At 40.0% G+C, this 24,084-nt stretch overlaps 2 protein-coding genes across 2 annotated transcripts in view; both read right to left on the bottom strand.

The window, feature by feature from the left end:
- The window catches only part of senp7 (SUMO specific peptidase 7), a 223,897-nt gene extending 199,813 nt beyond the window's left edge, over positions 1-24,084 (bottom strand). The window contains exons 1-3 of the mRNA XM_051926068.1: positions 23,924-24,084; positions 9,463-9,549; positions 2,211-2,305 (exon numbers count right to left, since the gene is read on the bottom strand). Of these exons, the coding sequence (XP_051782028.1) occupies positions 2,211-2,305; positions 9,463-9,549 (182 nt within the window). The 5' untranslated portion in view covers positions 23,924-24,084. The remainder of the gene's footprint in view (positions 1-2,210; positions 2,306-9,462; positions 9,550-23,923) is intronic.
- LOC114651165 (tigger transposable element-derived protein 4-like) lies at positions 15,085-16,278 on the bottom strand. The gene has a single exon (XM_028801120.1). The coding sequence runs from the start codon at positions 16,276-16,278 to the stop codon at positions 15,085-15,087; it is 1,194 nt and encodes a 397-aa protein (XP_028656953.1).

The raw sequence follows: 24,084 nt of genomic DNA on the forward strand, positions 1-24,084 counted from the left end.
CAAACTCCACTATGGCCAAGACCAAAGAGCTGTCAAAGGACACCAGAAACAAAATTGTAGACCTGCACCAGGCTGGGAAGACTGAATCTGCAATAGGTAAGCAGCTTGGTGTGAAGAAATCAACTGTGGGAGCAATTATTAGAAAATGGAAGACACACAAGACCACTGATAATCTCCCTCGATCTGCGGCTCCACGCAAGATCTCACCCCGTGGGGTCAAAATGATCACAAGAACGGTGAGCAAAAATCCCAGAACCACACGGGGGGACCTAGTGAATGACCTGCAGAGAGCTGGGACCAAAGTAACAAAGGCTACCATCAATAACACACTACGCCACCAGGGACTCAAATCCTGCAGTGCCAGACGTGTCCCCCTGCTTAAGCCAGTACATGTGCAGGCTCATCTGAAGTTTGCTAGAGAGCATTTGGATGATCCAGAAGAGGATTGGGAGAATCTCATATGGTCAGATGAAACCAAAATAGAACTTTTTGGTAAAAACTCTACTCGTCGTGTTTGGAGGAGAAAGAATGCTGAGTTGCATCCAAAGAACACCATACCTACTGTAAAGCATGGGGGTGGAAACATCATGCTTTGGGGCTGTTTTTCTGCAAAGGGACCAGGACGACTGATCCATGTAAAGGAAAGAATGAATGGGGCCATGTATCGTCAGATTTTGAGTGAAAACCTCCTTCCATCAGCAAGGGCATTGAAGATGAAACGTGGCTGGGCCTTTCAGCATGACAATGATCCCAAACACACCACCCAGGTAACGAAGGAGTGGCTTTGTAAGAAGCATTTCAAGGTCCTGGAGTGGCCTAGCCAGTCTCCAGATCTCAACCCCATAGAAAATCTTTGGAGGGAGTTGAAAGTCCGTGTTGTCCAGCGACAGCCCCAAAGCATCACTGCTCTAAAGGAGATCTGCATGGAGGAATGGGCCAAAATACCAGCAACAGTGTTTTGAAAACCTTGTGAAGACTTACAGAAAACGTTTGACCTCTGTCATTGCCAACAAAGGGTATATAACAAAGTATTGAGATGAACTTTTATTATTGACCAAATACTTTTTTTCCACCATAATTTGCAAATAAATTCTTCAAAAATCAGACAATGTGATTTTCTGGATTTTTTTTCTCATTTTGTCTCTCATAGTTGAGATACAGTAATCCCTCGCTATATCGCGCTTCGCCTTTCGCGGCTTCACTCCATCGCGGATTTTACATGTAAGCATATTTAAATATATATCGCGGATTTTTTGCTGGTTCGCGGATTTCTGCGGACAATGGGTCTTTTAATTTCTGGTACATGCTTCCTCAGTTGGTTTGCCCAGTTGATTTCATACAAGGGACGCTATTGGCAGATGGCTGAGAAGCTACCCAACTTACTTCTCTCTCTCTCTCTCTCTTGCGCTGACTTTCTCTGATCCTGACGTAGGGGAATTGAGCAGGGGGGCTGTTCGCACACCTAGACTATACGGACGCTCGTCTAAAAATGCTGAAAGATTATCTTCACGTTGCTACCTTCTGTGCAGCTGCTTCCTGAAGCGACATGCTGCACGGTGCTTCGCATACTTAAAAGCTCGAAGGGCACGTATTGATTTTTGATTGAAAAACAAACTCTGTCTCTCTCTCTCTCTTTCTCTGCTCCTGACGGAGGGGGTGTGAGCTGCCGCCTTCAACAGCTTTGTGCCGCGGTGCTTCGCATACTTAAAAGCCAAACAGCCCAATTGATTGGTTTGTTTTTCTAATCTCTCTTTCTGACAGTCTGTGCTCCTGATGCGCACTCCTTTGAAGAGGAAGATATGTTTGCATTCTTTTAATTGTGAGACGGAACTGTCATCTCTGTCTTGTCATGGAGCACAGTTTAAACTTTTGAAAAAGAGACAAATGTTTGTTTGCAGTGTTTGAATAACGTTCCTGTCTCTCTGCAACCTCCTGTGTTTCTGCGCAAATCTGTGACCCAAGCATGACAATATAAAAATAACCTATAAAAATAACCATATAAACATATGGTTTCTACTTCGCGGATGGCTCTGGAACGCAACCCCCGCGATGGAGGAGGGATTACTGTATACCTATGATGAAAATTACTGGCCTCTCTCACCTTTTTAAGTGGGAGAACTTGCACAGTTGGTGGCTGACTAAATACTTTTTTGCTCCACTGTGTGTATATTTTATATATATATACACACACACATACATATTATTAGTACCTTATTAAAGATGTTTTCTCTGTAAAAGGTGTCTTCAAAAAGGATGATGTTTCTTGTCGCCTTCGCCCACTGCTGGCAGCCTGGCTCCGTGTTGTCTGTTAAAAAAAGAAAACAATATCAAAAGTATTTAAAATATTCTTCCTAAAGGAAAACAAATTCAGCCCTAACACTTTGAAATTGGAGATCATACAATGAAAACCTTGGTAATTCCAGTGGGGAAATTTAAACACTTCATTTAGCAATGTGTAGACTGCTACATATATTTGAAATCCACCCTTACGGAAAGTATGAATAATTAATTACTAACTAGAACAATCTAGACGGGAACAGGCCATTCAGAGCAACAAACCTCATCAATACTAGCCACTTAATTCTTCTAAAAAGACATTATCAAGTTTTGAAAGTCCCTAACGTCTTACCGTCTACTATGCTACTTGGCAGCTTATTCCAAGTGACTACGGTTCTCAGTATCAAGAAAAACTAACGTTTGTGCGAAATTTACCCTTAAGTTTCCAACTGTTCTCGATGAGCTCATTTTAAAATAACAGTCTCAATCCACTGTATTAATTCAACACTACAATCATGTCACCTCAATCTTTTATTGCTTAAACTGAAAAGGCCCAGGTCTTTTAATCTTCCCTCATAATTCATCCCCTGTAGCCCTGGAATGATCTTGGCGGTCTTCTTTGGACCTTTTCTATGCACCTTTCTGAAACCTGGAGACCAAAACTGCATATAGTTCTCTAGATGAAGCCTCACCAGTGCATTATAAAGCTTGAGCATAACCACATTGGACTTGTAAATAACATCCTTGGACTGCTTGGACTGTTATTCTAGAAACCTAGTGCTGAATATAGTACTTCACTCATATGAGTCAAATATATGGTGAGGTTTAGATTTAACATTGCTAGGCTACAATCAGGTCTGACTGGAGTAGAGTGAGTCACTAAATTACCCTTTCATGTGGGGCAATACAGGTGTTGGAAAACTTTTTTATCATAAAGACTACGAGGATTTGCCCCCTGCTCGCTTCGCTTGCCAACCCCCCGGCATGCGCTACGTACCCGTGCCAGCCACTTAATTTCTCTGCCACTCGCGTATGTAGATTTCACTTTCACTTAACAACAAATCTTTTAATTCTCGCGGATACACTTCTTCATCAGGAAGAAACAATACTTTTCCCTGATGGCAACACGATTTAGACAATCTACAAGTCTCCTACTTAAAATTTAAATCCCAACAATATATTCAATCTCTTTTCGCTGTTCCGTTATTTCACCGAGTAATAATTTGTTTGTTTGCGCTAAAGCGATCTTTACTTACATTTTTTGAGACTTTCGAATTTTAGTACTTTCATTATCTCTCACCTGCTCTGCATGTGTATTGCACCAACGTTTTTGAACCTCTTTACAATGTTCTACTTTGTCATCTACTCTTTGTCTTTTATTTCCGACCCTAGGCGTGGTTAAATCTCTTGGCACAAAGTCTCGTCTCGCGGGACTTGAAAGTATCTCTCTGAAAAAGTCACGTCTCGTGCCAGGATTTTTTTTTTTAATATATATTTAAGTAGCAATTTAGCAACAGTATTACATGGTTACTCTGATTTCCTTTATTTAATATTACATTTTGTCTAAAGATATGCAGTCATTTATTGTGACAAATATAGGATATCAGAAAGGGACAAATACTTTTTCAAAGCACTGTATAAAGAAAAACCCTCCAGAGAAGATCCAAGCACTGCCTAACCACAACAATTCTGAAGATAATGACTTAAGATGTAAGCACTACTCCCCTTGGGAAAGACTACAGTGCTATTTGGTCCATTGCTCAGTATGAGTTGGAGCTTTCACAACAGAGACCTGCAGTCCACCTGATGGAATAAATGTGAAGTGGATCCCAAAATAGAATTGCTCATGGCAGAATTATCTTTGTGTTGCCGCAACCTCAGGGCCCTTCTAGTTATTGTTAGTATCGTATAACTGTCAAAAGACTGGGAAGCAGACTTAACCCTCAAGCATAAGGTTCTGTCTATGGGTTTTCTTAAAAAAAAAAAAACAGAAAAACATTTTTTATATTTTAGTAATAATTGACAAAATGTTAGCTTTTTTTTTTTTTGTCTACTTTTACAAGTACCATAAATTTACATCGGCTGTTACAGACTCAAATCAGATGTATGTTTTTATTCTATAATATTAAGAATAAAAGCAGCTCACTAATTAAAACAGAGGCATTCGGGATCAAATCGCAAACATCTTGATTACGTGTCAGTAGTTCTTACCGCTACACCACTAAAACAGTCGTATTAGGTGCATGTCAGTGTTGCACCCTAATGTAAGTTTTTTTTCTGCAGGTATATTCTTGAATAAAAAAGCACTTGTTTTGTTATACTTGTACCTTTTGTGAAAGTGTATATTTGATATTTGGACTTCAGGCTTCACACATTATTCACTTCATGTCTACATTTTGTCAATTATTACTAAAACATGAAAAATATTTCTGTTTTATCAATATGTTTACAGAGATTGCTGTAGACATGGAACACACATGAAATGTATGTATTCCAAATGACAATATATTTTTTTCCTCTACAACTCCAGTACTTAAATCCAAGATAAACACTGAGCACTGAGAACCTTCTTTGCGAATTGAACTGTGGCGGTGGGCAGGGCGATGGGATAGCAGGCTGCTTGTGTTGATTGAGACATTTACAACACAAAAGACGTGGATGGAGAAGTGTGAAGGGATTTAAGATGGGCCGGGATTACAAGTTTTTTTGTAGGCTTTGGTAATTCTAGTGTTAAGAGGAAATGCCACACATATGTATGTATGTAACATGCATTTTAACTCTGGGATGTGAAGCTGTTAACTGCAAGGAGTTTCATGATTTGTTATTTTACCCACTGTTTTAAGTATATGATGGTTCAAAAGAAGGCACTGTATTATGTAGTAGGGCTGCAACTAATGATTATTTTGGTAGTCGACTAATCGTTCAATTTTTTTTTCGATTAGTCACGATTATTTCATGCCTGACTATTTTGAAGCCTGTGACCTGTGGCTGCACATCCTGTTCTGGGCTCCAGTGCATGTCTTACCTCATCTGCTCACGTCTGTCCACCTGTGAATGTCACCCTGATGTCTCTGCATTAACACGATTAAAATTAATAATAATCAAATTAAAACAACAACCAGTGAAACATATGAATTTGAAAATAATCAGATGTTTTTATATTAGTGTGACTATCACAATAAAAAAGAAATACATTAAACAATACAACCTAAAGTGCACGTAGTCTTTAAACACAAAAAGTGCATTTAACTTAACCAAAAAATACATAATTAAAACAGAAATTTTTTTCATATTTTAGTAATAAATGACAAAATGTAGGTATAAACAATATAATGTGTAAAGCCTGAAGTGCAAAGATCAAATAAACACTTTCACAAAAGGTTCAAGGATGATACAATAGCTTCCGTGGCGCAGCAGTAGGAATTGCTGACTTATAATCAAGAGTCCTCCGGTTCGATCCTGACTGCCTCGTATATTTACCGTTTTGAGTAGTGAGTTGCTCTTATTGTAAATATTATACAATAAACACATAATTTGATTTGCGGTATGTAACAGCCACTGTAAATGTATAGTACTTGTAAAAGTTACCTTTTTTTTCACTTTCACTCTCTAAGTCACGATGAAACCATGCAAATCAGCTAACAGAAAGAAACTGCCAGGGAGATGGACAGAAACATATGAAGGATGACACAGGCAGGCTATTTAAAAGTACTCATTTGCCCTGATCAACATATGGTCAGGGCCACCATCCGCAGAAGCCATTAGTGATTAGAGCAGGTGCAAAATGTGCTATGTTGGTCTGTGAAGTGCACAGCTTAGGTGGCAGTTACCCATACTTGGCAAGTTTTATAAAAAGATCATTAATCATGCAAAATATGTGACTATTTTGGAAAGGAACCATCAGGAAGCCAGAAGCCATCCAAATGCCATCAATACTCTGCTGAACTGGTTAATGCTTATTTATCAGAATTCCCCACTAAAGACCTGGATGATGACGATCGATCGATCGATAGAGATACTTTATTAATCCCAAGGGGAAATTCACATACTCCAGCAGCAGCATACTGATACAAAAAACAATATTAAATTAAACAGTAATAAAAATGCAGGTAAAAACACACAATAACTTTGAATAATGTTAACGTTTACCCCCCCCCCCCCCCCCCCCCGGGGTGGAATTGAAGAGTGGCATAATTTGGGGGAGGAACGATCTCCTCAGTCTGTCAGTGGAGCAGGACAGTGACAGCAGTCTGTCGCTGAAGCTGCTCCTCTGTCTGGAGATGATACTGTTTAGTGGATGCAGTGGATTCTCCGTAATTGATAGGAGCCTGCTGAGCGCCCGTCGCTCCGCCACAGATGTCAAACTGTCCAGCTCCATGCCTACAATAGAGCCTGCCTTCCTCACCAGTTTGTCCAGGCATGAGGCGTCCTTCTTCTTAATGCTGCCTCCCCAGCACACCACCACGTAGAAGAGGGCGCTCACCACAACCGTCTGATAGAACACCTGCAGCATCTTATTGCAGATGTTGAAGGACGCCAGTCTTCTAAGGAAGTATAGCCGGCTCTGTCCTCTCTTGCACAGAGAATCAGTATTGGCAGTCCAGTCCAATTTATCATCCAGCTGCACTCCCAGGTATTTATAGGTCTGCACCCTCTGCACACAGTCACCTCTGACAATCATGGGGTCCATGAGGGGTCTGAGCCTCCTAAAATCAACCACCAGCTACTTGGTTTTGCTGGTGTTCAGGTGTAGGTGGTTTGAGTCGCACCATTTAACAAAGTCCTTGATGAGGTTCCTATACTCCTCCTCCTGTCCACTCCTGATGCAGCCCACGATAGCAGTGTCGTCAGCGAACTTTTGCACGTGGCAGGACTCCGAGTTATATTGGAAGTCCGATGTATATAGGCTGAACAGGACCGGAGAAAGTACAGTCCCCTGCGGTGCTCCTGTGTTGCTGACCACAATGTCAGACCTGCAGTTCCCGAGATGCACATACTGAGGTCTGATTTGTAAGAAAGTCCACGATCTATGCCACTACGTATGAATCTACTCCCATCTCTGTCAGCTTGTCCCTAAGGAGCAGAGGTTGGATGGTGTTCAAGGTGCTAGAGAAGTCTAGAAACATAATTCTTACAGCACCACTGCCTCTGTCCAAGTGGGAGAGAGATCGGTGTAGCATGTAGATGATGGCAGTTTCCGCTCCCACCTTCTCCTGGTATGCGAACTGCAGAGGGTCGAGGGCGTGTTGGACCTGCGGCCTCAGGTGGTGAAGCAGCAGCCTCTCCATGGTCTTCATCATATGTGACGTCAGAGTGACATATATGTATGTATAAATGATTATACTACATTGTATGTTGGGAATGGAAGCTACGATTTAAAGCATGTTAAATATTTATCTCGCTTATTGTACCATATTTCTCTCGTCTGATTATTTCCGCCATTGTTACTACAGGGAAGTGTATAAGGCTCAAGTATGTCCTGCATTCAGTAAAGAACACAATCCCAGGGAGCAAGCGTCCCCTGCTAAATACAGACTCTCATGGCATGGGGGAAGACAGTTTACACAGGGCATTATCTTCCCTGAAACACTAGGCGGCAGCCCCTCCAGGTTACGGTGCCACCATGGATTCCCAAAGAGCACATTGGGAACTGCAGTTCATTGCCTCAGCCCTGTTGGGTTCCGTGGGTGCCGCCAGGGGGCACAGAAGGGACTAGCAAGTACTACTTGAGCGGGCTCCAGTCTCAAGTGGAAGTGCTCCCAGGCCATAGCTTCAGGACACCTGAAGAACTCCCGGGGTTTACATTAAAAGGAGCAGCTTCTCTTCAATCTAAGAGCTGGAGGCAGGCAAAGCCTGCAAGAGGAGTGGAGAAGAAGGAGGGAGAGAGATCGCTTAGAATGTGGTTGGCTATTGGAAATCTTTACTGTCGAAAGAGTTTCACACAATAAAAACCCTGCATTGCACTGGCAATTGTGTCCAAGCTTGTTGTATTGGGAGTTAGGGAAGCTGCAAGACCCCCAACAGGTTACAATATTTAAAAATATTAGATTGACTCAATATTATGTTAAATTGATTTAAAATATTATATTCATAAACAAATTGTGTAATTTGAAACATTTTAATCATATTTTTCTAATTTTGTACTTGATGGAAACATTCTATTTTTTATTGTGTTTATGAATGCAAACAAAAAAACTATTCATAATTAAAACAACTTGAGTTTGAGAATTTCATAGTTCTATGTTACTTCCTCACATTTCATTTGTCAAATGACCTTAGCCAAATTTAATTGCAAATGGGGAGTTACTTTTTAATTTTTAGGCTTTAGTTACTACTACTTTTCTGTTATTAATGGAATACACTTTCTTTAACCTTTACACAAACAGAGGTATCAAAATAAGTCAGAATGTACACCTGAAATTAATATCTAACCTCAAATATATTTTAGCTACTAATCAGAAGATTATTAGTCACATTTACAGATGCCAGGAATTAATTTCACAATGTGCGCTTCTAGATGATCTTATACAATGACGGGAAAGGGACCTCTCAATAGCTGTGCAAGGAATGCTGTAATTCATCTGAAAACTGTACATGACACACATCTTTCAAGATTTCAGTTCCAATATATAAAACAGGCATTGGACCCTAACTGTGAATGATGTAGTCATGCACCACAAGGCACTAAAATAAAAATATTTTGGGTAAAAAACATTTGCTTATCTGTCAGATAAAACTGTATGCACAATTATTCCTAATCCTAATTCTATGGTATTGTCTGGAGCAACGCCAGATGAGATAAGATTACATACCAATAAATTTATTGCAGTTTATTATACTACATTGTTTATGCGTCAATAGTCACTGCTCCCATTCCTTTTAGATTTTAATATCTTATTATGGACATTTTGTTCACATAAATTTCAAATCTATAAAGGGAGGTGGGTCTTTAAGTGTTAATGATATAATGAAGTTTAAATTTCTTTTTTGTTGTGCAGATTGTTTTACATATTGTAATACGTTCTTTAAACTCAACCTAATGAAAATACTAAATTTAAACTTTTATTAAAATACTTAACTAAAAAAGTCTTACCTTGAAAATATTGTTTTACTTCAGTAAATACAAATCCTTCATTAAAATATTTTATAAATTACTTTCCCCAAGTTGTAATTGCTTCTACTTACAGGATCACAACGTGCCAATGGAGACTGTGCGTGACAGATTCTGTCTATGGAGTGTCTCTTCTTTGGAATTCTGAAATTTCCCGCCATCTGGAATAGAAATATTTTGAAAATTACTCAGGTCTAACATCATTTTGTGAAAGCAGAGACAATTAATCTTAACACCAAAAATGAATGACAATTTTTTCTTCTAAGAATCTATTTTTAAACTTCTGTAACTACTAAAGGATGCCAGAGAAACACACAAACCTCTTATATGCAGAAATAATAAATACAAACTGTGTTTGAAACAAGGCCGTCATTTTCCACTCAAGCAAACAAGCTGGACATGCTGTATTCAAATGATAAACATGCCTTTAAATGTAAACTTCTGGCACCTTTGGACAGATCCAGCTGCAACCCGATTCATCGTATTCCCATCTACAAGCTTGTTATTAAACATTAACCTGTTACCACCAGGAAAGTGAGGAAATGGAGCCTGGAGGCTGAAATGGCTCTGAATGACTGCTTCTAGATGACAGAATAGGAAATTATGTGCTACTTACATCAGGATGACATTATGAGACTCGATCACTGCATCTCAGACTACAGTATATTAACTGTGGTACCCTCAAAGACAGGGCACTGCTTTCCAAAAAACAAACCCTGGGTTACCAAGAAGGTAAAAAGTCTCCTAGATTAGAATATCTGGTGACAAAGAGGCTCTGAAGAGTGCACAGTGAATCCTGAAGAAACAACATTTATTTATGTGTACATTTTCATACAGAGGATATTGCTCAAAGTGCTTTACAAGGTATCAAAGAAAAAAAAAATATTATTTATGTATGCATTATCTAATTAAAATAATTTGAGTCCTTAAATATAGAACTAGTTCTTAAGTCTCTAAATGTGAAACTAATGATAAGGTCAGACTTAAAAATACTACAAATGGTATAAAAGTCTTTAAATAACCTTGCTCCTTCATAAATTTTGGAGTGCTTATTCCCCTACATTCCAAGTCAAAAGCTTTCATCTTTTAATAGCAGTCTTTTTATTATTCCAAGTGCATAAAATAAGCGTTGAGCCAGCCTTTTGCTATTATGCACCAAAAATCTAGAATGCTTTACCAATACAGATATGCCAGGCTAAAACTACAGATATATATAAAAAATAAATAAATAAAACACACATTTTCAGTTTAGCTTTTTGTACCCACATCTTAGTACTATCCTTAAACTAGATGCATAAAATTATCACTCTCTTCCATGAACCTGCAATCTTTAATTATCCATTTTTTTTGTGTAAGGAATCCATTCCCAGGCTCCCGGACATTTCCCTTTCCCGCATTCCCGGGAAGCTCGCATATATAGCGTGTAGAAGTGTAAAAATCGATCAAGAAATAACAGAGTTACAGTTGAAAATAATTAAGTGGCACGGTTTTTTGGCCCACGGTGTAGTGTGTTGCTCATTAATTCAGTCAACAACAGACCAGCAGCAGTCAATCTCCCGGCTCCCACTAAGACTGAGCACAGTGGATTGGGAGGTGTCTGCACTCTGCAGCTCACGAATGCCGGGACAGGGCAGAGTTCATTGGTTTCTGTGCTGTTGACAGCTTTGAACAGCAACTTGAAATTGCAATGCGTCAGTCTGTTGCATCCGCAGTATCTGTGCCAAGAAACTTGCCATCACAGAATGATGACAAGAAACTGGATGCATCAGTAAAAGCTGAAATGGTGGTGTTTCAGAGCAACGGCAAGCGCAGGCGTTGTTTAGAACAAGTGTATCAGTATCTGATGACTGTGCCACCTACTTCAGTGGAGGCAGAGCGTGCTTTCTCAGCAGCTGGCGTACTCTGCACGAAGGTGCGCTCTCACCTGGAAGAACACGCGCTCGACATGTTGTGCTTTCTACGTTCTTATTACCGCAACTAACTAGATACATGTACTTATATGACAGCATGAACTGCTTGTAGTTAAGGTTAGTCTTTTATTGGTGTCAACATATTGCAGTAGTTTTATTAAAAATAAGTGTTGCTTGTCCTAAAACCATTCACATGTGAGATGCCCGTGCACTGTCATTCCCAGGAATGACATGTGGGATTCCCGAATTCCCATGAATGGATAAACCCATCCAGGAATGGATTCCCTACTTTGTGGTAGTATTCTGCACCACCACTACCAGACCCATGTATGAATGAAAGCAGACATCTGCCACAAGACCCACTGCATCAACTACTCATAGACAAAGCATATATATATTAAAAAAAAAAAAAAAAAAAAAAAAAAACCACTATATGATCATTTATATAAGTCAGAATGCCCGGTTGGTGCTGAACAGCTTTTTGGCCCAGTACCCCTACAGATGTTGCTTTTTTTCTCCAGCCTAATTGGATCTTTTTCTTTCTACTCTGGCCAGCTAACTTTATCACTGGTGTGTCATGTAGAGACTTAAAAAAAAAAAATCTATATTTAAGGACTCTATTTCTCTTAGTTACAAATCTGCTTATGTAAGTGTGCATTATATATATTATGTATACAATGTATGCAATGTATAATGTAAGCAGGGTGGAATGGGTGGAGAAGAGTGTCAGGAGTGATTTGTGACAGACGGATATCAGCAAAAGTGAAAGGGAAGTTCTACAGGACGGTAGTGAGACCAACTAGGTTATATGGGTTGGAGACGGTGGCCCTGACCAGATAGTAGGAGACAGAGCTGGAGGTAGCAGAGTTAAAGATGCTAAGATTTGCGCTGGGTGTGACGAGGATGGACAGGATTAGAAATGAGTACATTAGAGGGTCAGCTCAAGCTGGCCGGTTGGGAGACAAAGTCAGAGAGGCAAGATTGCGTTGGTTTGGACATGTGCAGAGGAGAGATGCTGAGTATATTGAGAGAAGGATGCTAAGGATAGAGCGGCCTGGCAAGAGAAAAAGAGGAAGGCCTAAAAGAAGGTTTATGGATGTGGTGAGAGAGGACATGCAGGTGATGGGTGTAACAGAACTAGACAGACAGATACAGACAGATACTTTATTAATCCCAAGGGGAAATTCACATACTCCGGTAGCATATTGATAAAAAAACAATATTATAGACTGCTAAAAATGCAGGTATAACAGACAATAACTTTGTATAATGTTAACATTTAACCGCCCCCGCCCCGAGTAGAACTGAAGAGTCGCATAGTGTGGGGGAGGAACAGTCTCCTCAGTCTGTCAGTGGAGCAGGACAGTGACAGTAGTCTGTCGCTGAAGTTGCTTCTCTGTCTGGAGATGACACTGTTTAGTGTATGCAGTGGATTCTCCATAATTGACAGGAGTCTGCTCAGCGCCCGTCGCTCTGCCACGGATGTTAAACTGTCCAGCTCCATGCCTACAATAGAGCCTGCCTTCCTCACCAGTTTGTCCAGGCGTGAGGCGTCCCTCTTCTTTATGCTGCCTCCCCTGCACACCACCGCGTAGAAGAGGGCGCTCGCCACAACCGTCTGATAGAAGATCTGCAGCATCTTATTGCAGACGTTGAAAGATGCCAGCCTTCTAAGGAAGTATAGTCGGCTCTGTCCTTGATTAGGTTCCTAGGTTCCTATACTCCTCCTCCTGCCCACGATAGCAGTGTCGTCAGCGAATTTTTGCATGTGGCAGGACTCCGAGTTGTATTGGAAGTCCGATATATATAGGCTGAACAGGACCGGAGAAAGCACAGTCCCCTGCGGCGCTCCTGTGCTGCTGAACACAGTGTCAGACCTGCAGTTCCCAAGATGCACATACTGAGGTCTGTCTGTAAGATAGTCCACGATCCATGCCACCAGGTATGAATCTACTCCCATCTCTGTCAGCTTGTCCCTAAGGAGCAGAGGTTGGATGGTGTTGAAGGCGCTAGAGAAGTCCAGAAACATACCTCTTACAGCACCACTGCCTCTGTCCAAGTGGGAGAGGGAGTGGTGTAGCATATAGATGATGGCATCCTCTGCTCCTACCTTCTCCTGGTATGCGAACTGCAGAGGGTGGAGGGCGTGGTGGACCTGTGGCCTCAGGTGGTGAAGCGGCAGCCGCTCCATGGTCTTCATCACATGTGACACCAGAGCAACAGGCCAGAAGTCATTCAGCTCACTAGGACGTGACACCTTTGGGACTGGGTGATGCAAGAGGTTTTCCAAACCCTCGGGACTTTTCCCTGTTCCAGGCTCAGGTTGAAGATGCACTGTAGAGGACTCCCCAGCTCCAATGCACAGGCCTTCAGCAGTTGTGGCGATACTCCATCTGGACCCAACGCTATGCTGGCACGAAGTCTCCTCAGCTCTCTGCTTACCTGGGCTGCTGTAATTGTGGGTGGGAGGAAACTCTCTCCTATGCTAGCATAAGCAGAAGAATGGGTGGAGGGTGCAGTACTCCAATGTGAGAGTGGGTTAGGGTATTCAAACCTGTTAAAGAAGTTGTTCATCTGGTTTGCTCTCTCGATGGTGGCACCCCACTTCGAGCTGCAGCCAGTGATGATCTTCATCCCATCCCACACTTGCTTCATGCTGTTATTCTGCAACTTCTGCTCCATCTTTCTCCTGTACTGCTCCTTCACCACCCTGAGCTGGACTCGGAGTTCCTTCTGCATGCGCTTGAGCTCATGCTGATCACCACCTTTAAAAGCACTTTTCTTCTGGTTCAAAAGGCCCTTGATGTCACTTGTAACCCATGGCTTGTTGTTAGCATAGCAGCGTACTGTTCTTACTGGAACTACAATGTCCATACAGAAGTTGATGTAGTCAGTAGTGCAGTCAACAACCTCCTCAATGTTCTCACTATATGATCCCTGCAAGATATCCCAGTCCGTAGTTCCAAAGCAGTCTCTCAGAGCCTGCTCTGCCTCAGGGGACAACTTCCTGAATGAGCGTGTGGTTGTAAGTAGCTCCCTCACTCTTGGGTTTGTAGTGAGGCTAAAGCAGAACCAGGTTATGATATGCTTTACCAAGCACAGGCAGCGGGATGGCACTGTATGCATCTTTAAAGTTTGCATAAATTCGGTCAATAGTCCTATTTCCCCGGGTGTTACAATCCACATACAGTCGGACCTTGCTAAATCGAACTCAAAAGGACCCAAAAAAAAATTCGACTTACTGAGTTTTCGAGTTAGGGAAAACGGCGTAATAGGTGCGGGTTAATCAAGGACATTATTTTTCCGGCTTAATTATTATATAACCGTATATTGTCGTTTTATATGTATACATGTAGGCTACATACCGGTACATGCATCTACAGTATCTACTATCGAACAGTGCAATGAAACAGGTTACCTTTAGAGAAAAAAGTCTGTTAACTTCGTTTGGCATCGATGTGCCGATGCATCTCGCTCGACAATCTCCTCAATCTCGTCAATGGACCGAAACACATTTTCCTCAAGATCCGGCGTAGATTCCAAGAATCTGCGCAGTATGTCAATAGCCTGCCTCGCTTCTTTTCGGCTGGGGACAGGCTGAGTATCTACATTGTTGCCGTATTCTTCCTCATCCCCACTCTCATTTTCCTTTTGTTCCTCGTTTGCCACCTCAGCAATAATGTCAGCGTCCGTTAGTTCTCCACAAACATTCACCGCACTGTCAACTTCGAGAAAATAATAAAAGGACACTTCCTTATTGGCGCCAGTAGCTGTCAGAACCGTGGACTATTCTTCGGGACTTGCAAGTGCGTCGTCTGTTTCCATTGACATTCCCTCCAAGTGCTCCTCTGAATCCTCAATGGTTTGCTGTCCAAAACCTGCTTTTTTTAAGCAATTCTTGATTGTTTCCTCTGGAACTTCATCCCAAGCTCTCCGGGCACTTCGCATCGCTTCTAGCAGGCCAATTCCTAGTGGCCGTTTATCTTCAATTTCCTGCAGCAATTTTCTCACAACGAGTTTGCGGTATCGCAACTTGAAATTGTTAATGATGCCCTGGTCAAGAGGTTGAAGCTTAGATGTCGTGTTAGGCAGCAAAAACTTCATTGTCACAGCTTTCATGACAGGGATATGGTTATGTGCTGTGCAATTGTCGATGAAAAGAATGATTCTTCTTTTCTTCCGGACCATCGCTGCATCCACTTTCTTCAGCCACTTGGAGAAAAGCTCTGATGTCATCCACGCTTTCTTATTGGCCTCGTAATGCATAGATAGCGATTTCACATTTTTGAACTTTCTGGGTTTAAATGATTTCCCAATCAACAATGCGGGCAATTTTTCTAACCCACTCATGTTTGCGCCCAAAAGAAGAGTCACGCGATCCTTACTTTTCTTTCCGCCATGGCAAGGTTCACCTTTGAAAGTCATTGTTTTGTCTGTAGTGCATTTGAAGAATAAACCAGTTTCGTCTGCATTGAAGACGTCACCAGTACTGTAATCTTGAATAATTTCTGGCAGTTTCTGTATCCAATGACTGCAATCTTCTTCTGGCACTTGCGTACTTTCGCCACACAGCCTATTAAACACAATTCCATGTCTTTTCTTGAATTTGTCCAGCCAACCATCGCTGGCTTTAAATTCTGAATGGCCCAACTCTTTGGCAAATTCTTCTGCTTTTGCTTGCAAAAGCTTCCTATCAATAGGAACGTTCCTATCCCTCGCTTGCACAAACCACTTCAAAACGCATTGTTCAATGACGGGATACTCACATTCCCTCATCCTCTTCTGATGGCCACATGACTTCTCACTGTACAGTTTCAAAATCTTTTCTTTTTCTTTCAGAAAAGTGGAGAGCATACTTGTGGGAATGCCGAATTGCTTTGCAATTTCCACTTTCTTCTTGTCGCCCTTTTCAACGGCTCTGATGACGGTAACTTTTTCCGCGATTGACAATGTTTTAAGCTTACGCTTACCAGTTGCCATTTTCGGGGCATGTACCATACGGGAGACTATGGAGAAGCACACAGACACGAACACTATTCAAGGCTCCTCCCGACAAGATACTGACAAAGGTGAAGGGAAAATGGGTTAAAAACGTCTTTCTTGAGACAATTTGGAAATTCCAGACGCCACTCGGTTGGTTATGACTCATGGAGCACCGAAGGGACACGGATAATTCCAGCCACTCCCTTTAGTTTTCGGACATTTTTGGTCTCAAAATAGACGTCCTACCCTCAGAGAGTCGCTTAATCCCTTGTGGAATGCATTAAGGTAAGACTTTGCGTCCCTTTTCTTGGTTTTCCGGACCACGTGTTCTGAAACGTAGCCTCAGAATAATAACCCAAAGGCCATAGAAAATTCGACTAACAGAGTTTGGGAGCCGAAAAGTTTTCGAGTTGAGGAGATCTAAAATACATTGGTCGTATGGGAATTCGGCCGGGGACTAATGAGTAATTCGACATAGGGAGGTTTTCGACCTTGGGGAAGGTTGACTTAGCGAGGTCCAACTGTACTGGGAGAAGGCAGGTAATGTTTTGTCCAGCGTCACATGGTTAAAGTCTCCAGCGATTAGCACAAGCGCCTCGGGGTGCTGCGTTTGTAGTTTAGCGACAGCGGAATGGATGATGTCACCCGCCATCTCCACGTCCGACCGAGGAGGGATGTAAACAATAACAACAATGACGTGTCCAAACTCTCTGGGCAAGTAATAGGGACGTAGGCTTACGGCCAACAGTTCGATGTCCCTGCAACAAGTGGAGATTTTGATACATGTCCATGTTTACATTTGCACCACCTTGTATTCACATAGAGAGCGAGTCCTCCTCCTTTCTGCTTCCCGCAGGTATTTGTGTCTCTGTCAGCTCTAACTGTGCTAAACCCGGGTAGCTCCACGTTAGTATCTGGGATGTTAGTTGTTAGCCATGTTTCACAAAAACACAACAAACTGCATTTTCTGTAGGTCCTGACATTTTTCACCAGCGCAGCCTGTTCATCAATCTTATTTGGTAGTGAGTTCACATTTCCCAGGATAACAGAAGGCACCGAAGGCTTATATAGCCACTTTCTCGCTAGCCGCTCGGCTTTTAGCTTAGTGCCGGCTCTGCTGCCACGATACGACCTTCTTACCTCGTCGGGTAAACAGGGAACCACACCGGCACGGGTCTTTGTTCTCAGCGCTTGAAGTTGACTACCTGAATAGACGAGTCTCGGCGTGTAAAAATCCATGCCCAAGTAGTAAAAAGTAGTGTCCAGGGAACAAGTCCACATAAAAGAAAGTGGTAGGAGTGATCAGTGAAATAGAGAAAAATAGAGAAAAAGGTAGAAAGATAAAGTCATACACGGAGCTGCTGGAAAGGCTGCCACTCGCGGTGGCGCCTGAGTCAAGATGCAGAAGACAGAAAGATATGGAAGATGATGATCCGCTGTGGCGACCCCTTACAAGAGCAGCCAAAAGAAGAAGAAGATGACAATGTATGCAATTTTTACCTAATTTTAATGTTTTTCTTTGCATTGAAGTACTTCTGGGACATCTTGTAAAGAACTTTGACCTACATTGTTTGTATTAAAATGTGCTTTAGAAATGAATGTTATGAAAAAAAAAAAATCCCTTACTGGTAACACTGTGCACTATTCTAGGACAAGTGCCAATAGGACTGAATATTATCAAACTCGGACACTGCAGATGCATCAAAATAATGTTTTTTTTAACAATATGCTGCTCTTTAGTTCTAGTTATCAGTAATCCTACTTTAAATAGAATGCAGTAATGTTCAGATATACCAATATCTTGTCTCATGTCCACTTTTAACACTTTTTTTTTTTTTTTAAGTTAATAAATTCTCTTGCTTTAGGGTCATACTGAATATCCCCACGAAAACTAAATTGCCCTAGAATTAGGAACCTATCATAATTAGTTATTACTGTGGCTGCTAAGTCTGAGAAGTTCTAAATAATGGCCACATACTTTTGGAGTCTATTAAAGGTCAACATGAGAGACAGCATCAATTCTTGAATAACTACGGCAAGAAACTTGAATGACACAAAAGTACCAAAACTGGTATCTTTACAGATTGATCAGCTTGAGAAAATACTCTCTAAACTGCTGTATGTTTAGTTTGATGCACTAAATGAAAAAGATTGTAATTTGGAGGTGCTGCTTCAATTAACACTACCACACTGTCACTAGTGTTTCACTCAAAGTAATAATGTTTTTTTATAAAGACTAATAAGATACTTAACGTAAAATGTTGTACTGCTTAATGCTTTAATAGTTAGTAAAGCCACATTTAAGATGTCGGAACAATACAGCAGAAAAAGATGAGTTAAACAAGGGAAGCTTACAAAACTAAAACAGAAAACAAACTCACTTAGAATACCATGAAAAATGTCTGGATACTAATAATTACTGGATGTAAGCAATCCAGGGCTCTGGTGCTAGAAAGGGATGTGGACAAAGCTAATGCACTGAACCAAATTGTTTAATAGATTTCCTTCTCACTGCCACCTTCTTCCAATGATCAGTACCCCCACACCATCTCTACTACATCAACAACTCCTACAGCTTCAACAGGAAGGGCCAGTGACGACTCCACCCCTGACCATCAGTATAGGCTGCTCATAACTGAAGACCAAGTAAGGAAAAAACCAAGGACGTTAACCACAGGAAAAGACGCTGAACAAGATGGAGTCAGTCCTCGAGTTCTGTGCTGACAAACTCTGTGGTATCCTCTGTCACCTATTCAGTCTTTCCCCAAGATTCCAAAAATCTGCTCTGAAATGCTCTGGAAAACATTCAGCATTGTTACTGTTCCAAAGAAAATGGAAATCTTTTCACCTAATGACTAAAGACCAGTGACACGTCTCTCATCATGAAGAACTTTCAGAGGCTGGTCCTGGACTATATGAGTCCTTTTGTGGTCACCCCGACCCACTGCAGTTTGCCTTTCGGTTAACACTAGAATCTCTGAAGCTTACTATTTTTTTCATTGTCCATGGCCTCCTGAAATTTTCTTGACATATGCTAAGAAGCTCCTAGCTCTTTATCACTGCGCTAATAGCCCGCTTTTGTTTTGCAAATGTGTGGATTAGCAGAATGCAGCCTGCTACACCACCACCCCTTCACAATTTTTTATTTACTTTTATTCAAGAATAAAACTGAATAAAAAATCATTCAAATTCAGTTGTATTCAAGAATCCACGAATAAAACTGCTCAACAAGACACCAGGAAGAAATGACTGAGCCACGTTTGTATGTCTACCATAAATTTACACAAGATGTTACAGACTCACACCAAATGTATGTTTTTATTATATGATAGTAACTATAATAGCACCTCACTACTTAGAGTGCTGAATTCAGGGACAACACAAGTTTCAAATCTGTTATCTCAAGGTTACTAAGCAGTAGCTTTTCCACCGCGCCATCTGCATAGATCCAAGACTGAACAGTGTCACCACTGTGAAAACTGGTTGAAAATCAAATGCATAAACACACACATATGCAAACGTCTTATACTTTGTACCGACTGACAGCTGGGCTTCAGCAACATGTCAATTGAGCAATTTCTTTTTCTTCAGTTTTATTATTTTTAACAGATATTTAAATGAACATAGTACCACCGGGGAATTGTGAGGAAAGCTCTCTCTCTCTCTCTTATATATATATATATATATATATATATATATATATATATATATATATATATATATTAACATTTTGCAATGCACAACACACTTATATAAGGATAATCTCAATTAAAGTGGCCAAATTAAGGAATCTATAACTTACATAAAAGTAGGCTTAGATAAATAAATGTTAGCATGACTTAGCAGCTGTTTTTAAAGATACGAGTGTGGGTGTGTTTATAGGTGTGCCTTGTGATAAACCGGAGCTCCCTGGGTCTTCTGTTTTCTTCAACTGAATAAATTACATTTACCAGAGCTTTCATTTTGCTTTTCATTTAGTTTCATTATTATGCTCTTCTACCAAAATCTTTGAGGTGTTAAAATTTAGTTTTAGGTTTACAGACTAGTAAAACTATAACTGATGATAATATTGGAAATGGAATGACTACATTTTCTGTTTAATTGTTTCCTTATACATTGTTAATCTCCTAATGTTTCCAACATTTTCTATGGACAGCAGTTTTTAAAAGTTTTTGTGAGGCTTCATAATACACTTTTCATCAAAAGTTGATTTCTTTCATATTCCTGTTCATCACAATTTCCTTTATCTATATGACTTAAGATTACAGATAACAACTATGGCATTTTTTTAATTTCAAATGACATTTGATTCAATCTTGTATAAATATATGCTAGCAGGTTTTCCCTTTCAAAAGATGTATCATTAACATTTCCAGTTCTTGCCGGCTGATCCTCCCACATAAGAGGTTTTTCCTAACCCTTCCTTGAACTCTTTCCTTCAGCCACCTAACCAATACAAATTTCTTATCTTCACAGGGGAGAACCACATTCCTCACTAGGCACTTTGACCTGTAAAAGAAGCCACTGTGTCACCTGTGAATACTGTATATGGTACCTTATGTAAATTTAATATTAGCAATAGGCCACTTGCTAGTCTAAAAATTGTATCTTAATATATTTCTTGCACGAAGTGTCCGGCCATCTGCATAGGTGAAAAAGGAAGATAGTAAACAGACTGTTTCGGGGTGCATTGTTCAAGTCAGTTAAATCAAAGACTTTACAAAGTCAATTTTATAACACTTGAGAAAGACACTTTTCAATGAAAAATATAAAAAGCTAATCTCATTCTGGAATTAAATATTTCTCTAGGTCTTAAGGACCAACTGACTTCTTAATCTCTCCCTTCATCTTCTCTAAGGCCTTTTCTTGCCTACTCTTACGTTTTCTCATTTTATCTGCCCTGGCTTTGTTCCCTGTTTCCCCTTCCTATAATGCACACCTGATAAAAGCTACACATGAAAAAACTTGACTTATGCCTCATTTCCTTTTCAGCAAGAAAATAACCTTTAAACACTTTTTTCAGATATATACATACTTATACTCATTTTCAATGACTCTTTGCAATCTCACAAGGAATAACCTCCATTCTAACAAAAGACTGCCATGTTTCTTGAGAAAGCCGTTTCATTTTGCTCTTTTTTTAATCCCAGAACTGAACTTTAGGAATGCCACCCAAGTGAACATAATAACATGTTTTAGCTGTGTTGATGTAATTAAAAAGGTTTCTCTAATAACCAATTAGCATGTAGACATTACTAACTAAGGATAAGCTAAGGGAGTTTACCATTAGGACACTGAAATAATGGTTACCGAAAATGGGGCTTTGCCGTCATATGTGAATAATCCATCCATTTTCCAACCCGCTGAATCCGAACACAGGGTCACGGGGGTCTGCTGGAGCCAATCCCAGCCAACACAGGGCACAAGGCAGGAACCAATCCCGGGCAGGGTGCCAACCCACCGCAGTATGTGAATAATATACAATATATAAAATTTCTATAGCTATGAAGGTTTATGGTGTCCAGATGGTTGACTTTGATTTCTAGAGTGAGTATATTAGTATATATTATAGTGCAATGTATATATGAGTATATATTATAGTGCTATGTAAAAGTATGGGCACCCCTCTGAGCTTGCATGATAATTTGCTCTGTCTTCATAACAGAAGATCACAGCAATATGGCATTTTTTTTACTAGACAAATGTAGACAAGGGGATGTTGATCAGACCAAAATTCTCAGTGTAGCAATATTGAGTTGTATAAAATAAAATGTAAAAAATTGGATGTGCAAAGGTTCAGGAACACTTTTAATTGCATTAATGTGGAGACCTGTAGTCATTTAATGCTGACAGGTTGCAGCACAACATTGCTTTGATCAGCTTATTAGACCTTAAATTACTGCAACTAATCATGAAAAAGGTTGTTTAACATAGGTAATTGCTAGTTGTGCTTGTCCTTTGTTCTCTCTTAGAGAGTGAAAACACGGGAACCTCTAAAGAACTCTCTACTGACCTAAAAACTAAGATCATTTTTAAGATAATTTGTTGTTATGAATTAGGAGAAGGGTACAAGAAACTATCACAAAGGTTTGGACTTCACAGTTAGAAATGTCGTTAGGAAATGGAAGGTCACAGGAACAGTCCTTGTGAAGGAAAGATGTGGAACGCCAAAAATAATATCTGAAAGGCACAGTCAAAGGCTGGTTAGAATGGTCACAGACAAACCACATTTCACAGTCCAACGCACTTTGCACCAGGAACAGCTCGGAGGAAGGGTGATGTGCAAAAAACCTTTTCTTAGTACTCAGCACAAGAAGAGCACTTACCAAAAAACTGACCATAAATATCATTTTTGACTGTTCATAAAACAATCAACAAAAACAAATGAAGCTGGAGACCACAGTACATCTATCAATACATTTAAAATAAAATTACAACTAAACAGTAATGCTAAAGTGACACGATTCCATAACTTACTACAAAATATTATAATTCCATGTGCTATTCATAGGCATAGTCTTGTTTTACCTTTAATAATATTGAGATATTTAGACCACTCTCGCAATATACATATCCTGAAATAGTACACTTTTTAATTTATCTTTTTTGATCCTTGGCAACCTTGTGAAAAACAGCATGCTTTAAATATTATGAATAAAACAAGCTCCTGATAATCATTTAGTGGAGAACTGAAAATAACCTGAAAAAAAAAGATTACAATACAGGCAGAAGACATGAAGGAATCACATACCATGTATAAAGAAATACGCACTTCTGAAATCATTATGTATGTGATTGTGTGAGAAACTGTACCGGACATTGTCAGGGCAATTTTTATTGTGTAAACCTAAAGCAAGTACTGTACACAGTTTCACCTTACAACATGTTTGCTGCTATACACATTTGATCCAACCAACATAAGCATTTTAAAACATTCGCTACTCAAAAGTTTAAGCTTTTCTTGATTTTAGATATTCACTTAAGATAGTACACTAGATAAATTACCACAAACCAGCAAAATAAGACTTTTTCCGATACATTTCGCACTCAACAAAAATGTCTCTTTAAGGCAATTGCAGTGTATGGTTTGGAGGAGTAAAGATGTATATTTATAAAAGAGAATTGACACTGTAAAAGTGGAGCGTAAATATGACGGAATAATGCATGATGCACATGAGCCTTTGTTTTTTTTACCTCTTCTCGTGTTAAAGCTTGTAGGTCAGGCTTTCTTGAAAAGCACATAACGAAGTGAGCTGCTTTACAGTAATGGACAGATATATATTTGTAATTAAATGACAGGTCAATGAAATTTTTAACTCTTTTACATGTAAGTGATGTTTTCAACCGTGTAATTCATCCAAATTTGCATTGGAACTGACATTTGGGGATGTATGAGTAAATAAACACAGCGGTAAAAAGACAACGGTCTCTCAAAAATAAATGCAGCGAATTGTCACTGTTCAACCACTTGATGTCACATATACCTTTGTTTACCCTGAAAATATCTCTTTCTACATAAGAAAACAATGTAAGTCGACTCTAAGACATTGTCGAGACACAATAAACATTATACGCGCTATATTAAGATTAACTGTGATAAGGCACATAATTTTTCCTTCAACTATGCACTTTATCTACTTACCTATATAAATTAAACTGAGCACCACAAAAGGCTTCTGCTTGTCAACAATGAATGAAAAGTCGTAAAACGTTTACACAACAAAACAAAAACAAACACGAAAGACAGAAATTCGAACATCAAAACCCACCGAAAACAAACACTTCCTGTTAAAAACAGGAAGT

Source organism: Erpetoichthys calabaricus, chromosome 4 (assembly GCF_900747795.2).
Source record: "Erpetoichthys calabaricus chromosome 4, fErpCal1.3, whole genome shotgun sequence".
NCBI classification, from domain to species: domain Eukaryota; kingdom Metazoa; phylum Chordata; class Cladistia; order Polypteriformes; family Polypteridae; genus Erpetoichthys; species Erpetoichthys calabaricus.